The 10,575-nt window shown below is 34.9% G+C and overlaps 2 protein-coding genes across 2 annotated transcripts in view; one reads left to right on the forward strand and one right to left on the reverse strand.

The window, feature by feature from the left end:
• LOC110018263 (peptidyl-prolyl cis-trans isomerase CYP22) overlaps window positions 1-4,916 on the reverse strand; it is a 13,392-nt gene extending 8,476 nt beyond the window's left edge. The window contains exons 1-4 of the mRNA XM_020715531.1: window positions 4,643-4,916; window positions 4,444-4,467; window positions 3,651-3,738; window positions 2,984-3,076 (exon numbers count right to left, since the gene is read on the reverse strand). Of these exons, the coding sequence (XP_020571190.1) occupies window positions 2,984-3,076; window positions 3,651-3,738; window positions 4,444-4,467; window positions 4,643-4,851 (414 nt within the window). The 5' untranslated portion in view covers window positions 4,852-4,916. The remainder of the gene's footprint in view (window positions 1-2,983; window positions 3,077-3,650; window positions 3,739-4,443; window positions 4,468-4,642) is intronic.
• Window positions 4,917-7,377: 2,461 nt separating this feature from the next.
• LOC110018193 (CBL-interacting protein kinase 32-like) overlaps window positions 7,378-10,575 on the forward strand; it is a 16,462-nt gene continuing 13,264 nt past the window's right edge. The window contains exon 1 of the mRNA XM_020715429.1: window positions 7,378-7,660. The gene's annotated coding sequence lies outside the window, so the exon portion shown is untranslated. The remainder of the gene's footprint in view (window positions 7,661-10,575) is intronic.

The raw sequence follows: 10,575 nt of genomic DNA on the forward strand, positions 1-10,575 counted from the left end.
GATCGAGCGCGAAGACAAAGAGGATGACAACATCTACCAACAAGAGCGCCCCCCGAGGTCTCCGAGAGGAGGGGGAGTGGAGATTTTCTATGGAGGGGGATGGGTCGAAAATTGGAGGGATGGTGTAAGAGGCACGGAAAAGCACAATGGATGAAGGAGGGAAATGGGAATTGGGAGTTGGGTGTGCTTGCGACCAAATGAGGGAGTTCCACCCTAGATACATGGGTGGAAATAGAGGAGGAATAGGAGCTTGGGGTGGAGAAGTTAGAGTTAGGAAGTTGAAAATGTCGATCTTCGAGGGGGAAGGCGCACATGGGTGGCTGTATCGAGCAAAACAATACTTCACGGTGAATGAGTTATATGGGGAGGAGAAACTCATTGCAGCAATATTGTGTTTGGAGAGGAAAGTCTTAGCTTAGTTTCAGTAGAGGGAGACTAGATACTTAATTCGTTCGTGGGATGAATTTAAAAATTGTTTGTTGAAATATTTTTTAGCTATTCAGGAAAGAGGCCTACACGAGTAATTTTATGTCTTGACTCAGGAGGGGATTGTCATAAAATATAGAGAGAGATTTGAACTACTATCAAGATGATTGTGGATGATTTCTAAAGCAGGATTGGAGGAGTATTTCATGAAGGGGTTAAATCCCAACATAAGAGTAGCACTCCGACTAATAAGACCATAGGGATTGAGGGAGATAATGGAACTAGCTTAGATGTTGAAAGACAAGAATGAGATCAAGAAATTCAACAGGAGCAACACAGATAGAGCATCGTACATAACTGCTGCAAACACGACGATGTTAAAAGTTCAGATAGTGGAAGTCCAGAGGGAGGCTGCACGGGACATGAATAACGGACCATGGTTGTGAGCAACACTTAAGTGTTTACAGAGATAGAGATTCGGGAGAAGCAAGCATAGGAGTTATGTTTTCAGTGTGATGAGAAGTTTACCTTAGAACACCGTTTCAAGGATTGAAGATTACAAGTTCTCATAATGCAGGATGAGAAAGCAGAGAATGAAGAAATAGAGACGGTCGTGGGGGAGGAGTAACACTCTCATTTTTTCCCACCTTGGGGACAAGGTGCCTTTGGGAGGAGGGTATTGTTACGAGAGGGGCCTAGCCTAAAAGCAATTTTGTCTTTTGTATGCCTAAGGGCAATTTTGTCTTTTATTATTATTATTGTTGGGAATAAATAGGCTTATTATGTCTAGTATTAGATTTATGCACGAGATTGAGTTGTGAGTCTTAGGTTTAGGTTTTGGGAGAGATTTCCTATCTCTCAAATTGTAGGAATTGGAAAAGATCGTCTACTTCAATTGTAGGAATTGGAAAAGATCGCAAACCTCACAAATTGTATGTGCTTATCTTTGTATTTTCATTGATTAGTTTGAATTATTGAGATTAAAAATAATAATAATAATAATAATAATCAGCTTTGCCCTAATTTTTTCTAGAAAAACATGCCGATTTTTACGTCAAATCGCATTAGAATATTAATTGGATCATTAAGGAATTATAAATAATGCAATTAAATAGTTTATGATGAGCTGTGATTTTAAAAGAATGCATAAACTATTGTAAGATTCAAACTTATATTCTTATATTTAAGGGGGATCAAATATTTCATAAGAAAAAAAAAACCCGTGTGTTTTCCAAAGAGTTAACGTGAAAAACCAAAATAGCCAAAGGGGCATACTGCTTTTTTTTAAACCTGTAGCACGTTGTAGTCCGTTGTCATAACCTTCTATGGAATTGAAAAGCTGCAGTTAACTTTTCTATTCTGCAGGTTGAGCTACAAGTGTAAAACTTCTAAGATGTGAGTCATTCTTTTTTTCTTTCATCTATTATTTATGAACAAATAGCTTACATTTCTACCCAAGAAATGCATTGCAACACACACTACTATGATGCAAGCCATTAGTCTGTTTCAAACTAAACTGATCATATCTGTTGGGAAAAAATTTAAATTTGACATCATGATTCAAGGAATTGGCAACAAAACATATTTTTCCCCTCTTCTATTCAACGGGATAAAGGTTAAAAGATATAAAGTTACATCATCAAGCAGTTATCTGATTAAGGACACCATTGTACATAAATTAGGAAGATTTACATACATACCATTTAGTTCCTATGTATTTGCATATCTAACACATAAATTTCAATTGTTACATAAATGCCACCTTACCTATATATGAAAAGGTGTATTTCTTTTTAAAAGTTAAAACAGTGGCATTTTTAATGTGATAAGAAAGAGTTGGGAGGTAAAAATGTAAAAATTTAAGTTGAGGTGTCAGATATGTAAATACATAAGAAGGTGTATGTAAATGCCCCCATAAATTAACACCCCCTAGCGTCAACTCATATTGTCAAAAAACAGAAAAAATAACTACTGACAGAACAGCCAACATGTGACCAAAATAACCAACATTAATGCAATTTAATAAAAAATATGCATCTTGGCCTCTGATTTTCTGTTGAATATACATGCATAATCATAGAAATAAATGCACAAGCTAATCCTCAACATCCTTTATATAACGTTATTTTCTCTGTCCTGTCAGTACAGCAGAAATGCCCAAGTTAACGCCCATGTCCCACTTATATTTTATGTTAGGGAAATTTACATACATACCACAGAATTCTCATGTATTTACATGTCTAACACCCCAAGTTTGATATTTACACTTATAACACTTTGGTATGATGTATTTCACTTTTAAAAATGTAGTGATGGTGATATTTTCGATCTAATTTTTAAAATTTAAGTGGAAAGCCTGTAAATATGAATGTTTAGGTGTTGGATATGTAAATATATAAGAACTGTTTGCTATGCATGTAAATGTCCATTTATGTTATTGCATAGAATGGCATTCACATAATTGAACTTACAATTTTCACCAGGCCGACAATTTCTTCAACTGTTAATCAACATTTGGTGAAAATTAAGAGATTGAAATATGCACAAATTAACATACCATTGACAATAAGCCTGGACCTGTGTGCTTTGCAATGAAATTTTCATCCTCAAACTTACTCCCATAGATGCTTATACAACCACTTCCATCGCCCTATAAGCGACATTTAAATTGTAAGGAAACAGTTTGCACTAAAATGCTACATAAAATAAATCTAAGCTACTCGTAAACTCTTCTAACACAGATAAATTTACAATTTAATCATTTTAAAACAAATAAAGGCGAAAACTAAGTGTGAAGCAAACTCACATAAAGTGAATCACTTCTCAAATCTAAACTGGGAAAATAATATATAAATAAAAATATATTGACTATTGCAATCATATAAATTAGAAAATAATTCAACTGTAAGACATGCTCAGTGTTTGTAAATCAAACTCAGTGAGAAGATCACTTCTTTGCACTATTATTATTATTATTATTATTATTATTATTATTATAAATCACAAATGAGTCAAAATCCACACATAAATAATGATTCTCACGGCATTCATTGGGACGGTAAAGTAGCAACCAACCATAAAGAATCTTTCTTAGTTAAGGAGGATTTTGTATCAACTATATTGTTTTATTTGATTTCCATAAAGATTTCAAACATGCTTTCAAGACATAAATCAATTTTTTAGAAGTCAATAGGACTATCATTGAGTTAAGCAGAAAGACAGACCTTAAGAAAATCACCAGCCTGAATCATGAAATCCTTAATAACTCGATGAAATTGGCAACCTTTGTAGCCAACCGGTACTCCCGCTTTTCTGCAGTTCAACTCTATACAATCATTGAGAAGCTTTAATAAGATGTAATTTGGAAAACAGGATTTCTGGGATGTACTCTCACAATAAAAACATTATTTTGGTGGAAAAAACAAAAAATGACATTCAGATTTTGAATGATTCAGCACTCACCCACTCAAATGAGAGCTCAACAAAACAAATAAAATATAAAGATGGGATAATTACATACAAACAACCCGAAACATTGATGCTTTAAAATTAACCACTCAGGTGATGTTATTAGACTATGGAACCGATGTATTTACGCTTGTCACAATCAAACTATTGATAATTTAATACAAATTAAAGTTATGGGTTGAGGTTCCACCATGAATTTCGATATTTCAGGGAGAATTTTAAAAATGGATGAAAGAGTTGGTTCATTTGTAAATATGAAGTTTTGGGTGGTTTATAAAGATATAAATCTGCATTCACCTGTGAACTTAAGACAAGAGTCTCGCCCAGCAATGGAAAATACCAGAAAGCTTGCTATTATAGTATAAAATCAAGATTGTTTCAAAAGAAAGCCCACTAAAGTTATCTCAGTACTTTGGCCAAGTGGAACTTGAAAGCATTGTGTGGAGTATGTGTACGAATTCATCACTGTTGGTGAAAAGATAATAGCATAACATTTGGGCAGAAACAGAAGTATATAAATTTTTCTCAACAAGATAGTTCAAAGAATACCTGTATTCACCGGTGCAGAGCTGCCTGCATGGTAGATACAAACAAAACATCCATTAGCCTAACAATCAATCAGTTAATCTAGATGATCCCGAACCTAAATTTGCTCGGAAATATCAATTTTGTAAGCAGATTGGGCGCTAATTTAAAGGCTAAGTCTAGGGTTATAAGTGTTTTAGGGACGGTGAGGAAAACTGGGTACCTGAAATTCTCGGCAGTCTTGGGGGCTATATCAGAAAAGAGCTCCATCTTGATGCGACCAGCTGGAATGCTGCCTATGTTGACATCGAAGAAGACAATTGGGTTTTTAGGGTTCGGAGGCCGTTGATGCCACTCTACCGTGGCCGCAGGTGGAATCGGAGGAGCCGCCATCGTTGCGTTTGTGTTGGCCGCCGCGGTACCAGAAGCCATCGCTATTTGGAGAGATCGAGAGAATGGAAATATGGAAATATGGAAAAAAAATTTTACATGCCTATTTTTTTTAATTGCTGATAGTTTTTCTTTTTGTTGGTGTATATATAAAAATTTAGGAAAAAAAATATGTGAGATGTAAAACTACAATACAATTTCATGCTACTTATGCAAATGCCCCCATAAAAAAGGACATATCACTCAATTTTTAAATATTTACTCATATTTCACCTAATTATGTATGTATGTATGTATGTATGTATGTATGTATGTATATATATATATATATATATATATATATATATATATATCATCTTAGGCATATTTCACTTTTTTAAAGTGAAAATCGACACTCTACCAATAAACTCAATCATTCAACACATATCTCTAGGTATGACGCAAATCTCTAGATAAACTTTTAAGCAAAAAATGTTCGCATATTGAAAAAAAGTTATCCATAACTCAAATTTCAACAAACTTATAGTCAAACTCATCAGCTCGATGAGAAGAACTTGATGATACAAATATTGATATAATCGAAGTGAAATCAAGCTCATATCAAGTCATTGAATAACTTTTGGAAACTTTTTGATCATATTTGGGAAGTGAAATGAATGTTTAATCTGATGAACTTATAGTCGAATCGAGTGTCCAGACAAGACGAGTCCAGTGAGCCCAAATTCACTTAATTCTCACATTATTAATACGCTCAAATGGCTATCAGACGTCGTCCAATTGAAGGAATTTCTCTGGGCCGTCTAATCAAAGCAGTTCAAATTTCATCATTAATTGCAGTCGGAACTCTATACATAGAGTCTCGCCCCTCTCATGAAAATGAGAGAGAGCTTGAGAGACGAGGAAGAACTTGAAGCTTTGAGTATGAGCTAAAGTCCAACATTACTCTTGCAGCCGTCAATCACTGTCGACCGCCGTCAACCATCTCTCGTCGCCCGCCGACGATCATCATTGTCTTCCATCTACTCATTTTGATAAGTTTATTCGCACAATGACTTTGTAGCTCGAAAGATTGTGTAACACTTTCCCACTTGTCAGACAATTCTAATCTTTAGTTTGTAATAGATATTTTCAATTGGGTTAGCTGCCGTGGTATTTTCTCTTTTCATGTTTTTCACTTAAAAACTTATAATGTCTCAATCAGTTGTTTCTTTCATCTAAGTGTGCACTGAATTCTCGTATAACGCTAATACAATAATCAATCATTCTGCCTCTTCGAATTTTCTAGTACGCATCAATTTGACTCCATCAGTGGGAAATTTTTCACGTGATACAAAATATAGGATAATTTAAATATAAAATGCAAACTTTAAGTGTTATATATGTAAATTTAGCTATTAACTAGATGTTGGTCTAATAAAAGAAATTGTCATGTTTATTATGAGAAATGAAAGCGATTGCCTACCAAATAATTGGGAGGCAAAGTTTATATTTTCTTACTGGCAGATCAAACGATTAAAAAAATAGTCCAAGCTTTTACTCATTAACTTCTTTTTTCCTTTTTTTTTTTAATTATTTTGTTAACCAAATTAACTAAGAGTAATAAATACTTATTTTATACATTGACAATGACACTTGATAGTCGTTGCATTATTGAAAATTAGAATGAATAGACTGAGGTTTTGTATATGAGTGCAAAATTACCCCCATATAAATATCTCATTATCGTCTTCAAACTATCATCATCATCACTATCACCTGATTATCATCGTTTGATCATTTTTGTAGTTATTCAATCATTATCTCCTAATCGCCTTTATCCGATTATCATCACCTTAGTATCACGCGGTGATCATTCAAACTTCGTCATCTACCCTTATTGTCTAATTATCATTATCAGCACTCAATTGCCATCTTCATTGTCAATCAAATTCTATTATTACACTCTACTAGATTTATAAAAAAAAAAGAATTTTAGAATACCAATCACTCTAAACATAGAATATAACACTTTAACCAATCTAAATTTTTACTCCCTCATATTTACTATGTAAAATTGTTGATGCATATCATATATATATTTTTATTTGTATAAAAGCAAGATCTTTACGAAAAATTCTCATTTTGCCGCAACAATTTCTTAAATTTAGAATGATAATGATAATCTCCTGCCGCAAAATTCTCATCTTGCCATAAAATCTCATACCTTTTCTCCCTAAACAAATGAAAGAAAAGGGGAAGTGCTAAACCACCTCTAATGATTCAGAGGGATTGAAAAGTCTGCATAAAAGAGGTTCTGACAGCGAAGTAGACGAAACAAACGGAGAACAGCTTTCTTGAAACCTATAAATGCAGATAGTTTTGTCTCTTAGCTGATTCCTCGACTCTCTCTCACTCTCCCTAATGCTTATCTTTACTTATAGAGATATCTTTTCCACTCCAATTTTGCTTACAATTACTTCTATTGATAGGTAAATCGCAATCATTGACGGCTTATACTTTTGAATTACAAGTAATGATTTCATGGCTTAATTGTAGTAAATATAGGCTTAAGGAGAAAAAAAAAAGATTTTTTGTTAAAGAAGTTGTATAGGATTTGTGGAGCAGAAGCAGTGGCAAGCCAGGCTGAAAGGGAGGGAAGATGTAGGGATGGTTATTTGGTCCTGGGGAGGCTTTTATTTCTCAGGGTCCCGCTATTCTTGTCCGCCGTATCGTATTGTTGTTAGTATTTTCCTCGTATTTTCAGCCAGATTGAAATGCTCCTTCTAAATTTCTGGCATGGTGGCGAGAGGGGTAGCGAATTTATCATCTGTTTTTGTTTGTTCAGTTGCACTTGCTCTGAAGAATAAGGCAGGTTATTGGTTCTTCTTCTTCTTCTTCTTCTGCTTCTTCTTCCTCTTCTTCCTTTTTCTTCTTCTTCTCATTTGTTATCCCTTGTTTATGTTTAGGTCATCTGTTGCAGCTTTGTTTTCACCACAATTGTTTTCCCTTTCCTGTTTTTTGGATTGCTTGGGTTCGGATTTTGTTCTGCATAGGCTATGATGCTGTGGCTTCCATGGTTAATTCTTTTGTTTGCAGGATTTGTGATTTGGAGTTTCATTCCGGAGAGAAAATTCAATCTTTTTATACTTTTTTTTGAATTTGTAGTGAAACGACTAGAATCGATTGGTGTGGTTGGGTCAGTTTTAGTGAAAACACATCTTTTTGTACAGAAATTTATCGTCTCTCTTTCGTTTTTTAAGGGTTTGTGTTATTCAGATGAACTGCTTCTGATACTCCAGATCTCACAGCTTCTGAATGGCTGCTGCTACTGTAATTTTTGTAAATTATTGGACTGTAATGAGTTGATGGAATGACTGTGCTTCCACTGCCTGTCAAAATTTATTCAATTTTTTGACACATACCAGTCAATCTTATGTATTTACATATCTAACTCCTAAATTTTGCCTTCTACATCTATGCACCCAAATCTCTTATATCAAAGTAAAAGCAACCCCATTTTAACTTTTCAAAATGTGAAATGCACCTTTTCATGTATAGATATGGTGGCATGTATGTAAACATTGAAGTTTAGGTGTTAGATAAGTAATAAAATAGGAATTTAGTGGCATGTATCTCTTCCTTGTTTTAACTATTGCTTTTGTCTTGTGATTGGAATTTAATCTTTCTTGTAGATCTGCTGTTACAGGGTATACAATTAATTTTTTTCCCCTTCACTGTTTCTTCTTGAGTATTCTCATGGTTTTGGCAACTTTCTGCTTAGTTCTATGACCTTTGTGGCGCTTTCCTTGAGTACTTAAACTTCATTTACTCTGTATGAAGGCTGTAAAGTTTTTTGTTGGGGGTCTTCTTCTTTCACTTAGTTGATTTCATCAACAAAGTGAAGAAAGAAAAATACTGTTTTGTTGTGCTTTTTCGATACTTTATGATCCGGGGTTTGGGTTCCGAACATAATTTCATACTTTCTATGATAATATTTTGAATGATTTACATACATTACACCTAATTCATATATATTTACATATATAACACTTAAACTTCACTTTTTACATACATGCCATCTTATCTGTATATGAAGAAATGTAATTCATTTTTTAAAAGTTGAAAATGATGATATTTTTTATGTGATATGAAAGATTTGGGTGATTTAAATGTAAAAAAGTAAAGTTTAGGTGTTAGATATGTAAATACATAAGAATTGGGTGCTATGTTCTGCTTAGTATTGTGATAGTTTGGCTGCCAATGCTATGTTAGTGAGGCAGTGAAGCATTTGTTGTTGATATTTTAATGAAACACTTGGAACCAATGTTGGAAGGAGAGAGGGGTTGGGGGTGGCTCTAGCTTCCGTTAGATCCAAGAAAATCATATGAAAATATGTGCAATATTAAAACTGTTATGCTGTGGAGCCTGATCGGAACACCCGCTTGCAAGCAGACAGAAATGCCGACGCATAGGCATCGGCTATGGGCGCTCAAGCGTTCATTGGGTGCGGTTTGGCAGACAGGCCGGCACATAGGCGCCTGTCATGGGCGCTTATGCGTCCACTATATCGTGGGCGCAATAGTGGAGTTGGCACATAGGTGCCAACCCTTGGGCGCCTAAACAACCAACTTGGAGCTTCGGTCCAAAAAGCTTGGGGCATAGGTGCCAAGTTTGGGCGCCCATGCGCCAGGGGAAGTTTGCACGGGATTTCAGTTTTTATGTGAGAATTCAAGTAGTGTAATTTAGTGGCTTGGGTTTCTTCCTACGGTATTCTTCTACAAGGATTTTTGCGTCGGATCAGAGAGAAATGCTTGTGGAGCGAGTCATGTAAGTTTCTTTGTGTAAAGAGAAAAAATGGTGTGATTTCTCTATAAAAATTTTTAAATTTCATAGTGAAATTTTTGGTGGTGAGGCTCCGTGGTTTTTGCTGATCTCGATTTCTTTTACTTTAAATTCTCATGTGCATTTCTAGTTGTTTTGATTGTGTTTCCAATTTAATTCTTTGTTCCAGTTTTCTTAAATTGGTGCTATCATGTTATTTTGTGGTGTGGTTTAGTTTCTAATTGATCCTAAACCCCAATAAAGTTGAGAATTATTTTTGAAATTCCTATCAAATTTGTATTAGAGCGAGGGTTCAATTTAAGTGGTAGCGATGGCCGAAGAAGCAGGGTTCAAACAGTAGAAGTTCAATGGGACAAACTTCACGTTCTGGAAGATGTAGGCGGAGAATTTACTGTATCTACAAAAAATATATTTGCCACTAGAGGGAATCATAAGAAAGTCTGAGTTTATGCCTATGGAGGAATGCAAAGTGTTTGATCAAACAACATTAGGTTTAATCCGGTTGTCACTTTCCTCATCCGTTGTGTTCAACATTGTGAATGACAAAATTATGGTTGATCTTATAGTGTCACTGAACAAGATGTACAAAAAACCTTTGCTTCCAATAATGTTTTTCTAATGAAGAACTTATTCAACATGAAGATGGTGGAAGACATTTCAGTGGCAGAGTATCTCAATAACTTCAACATTGTGACGAGTCGGTTGTGTTATGCAGGAATAAAGTTTGATGATGAGGTCAAAGTACTGGTGATACTATCTTCATTGCCAGAAAACTGAGATTGTTTGGTAACGGCGGTAAGTAATTCGTTAGGGACTTCGAAGTTGAACTTCGATGACATCATGGGTTTGATGCTGAATGAAGAAGTTCACAGAAAAGCATCGAATGGTAAATCTTCAGATTTTGCATTGAATGCTTCTAACATGGGAATGATTTTGGGCAGGAAT

Source organism: Phalaenopsis equestris, unplaced genomic scaffold, assembly GCF_001263595.1.
Source record: "Phalaenopsis equestris unplaced genomic scaffold, ASM126359v1 Scaffold000006, whole genome shotgun sequence".
NCBI lineage: Eukaryota > Viridiplantae > Streptophyta > Magnoliopsida > Asparagales > Orchidaceae > Phalaenopsis > Phalaenopsis equestris.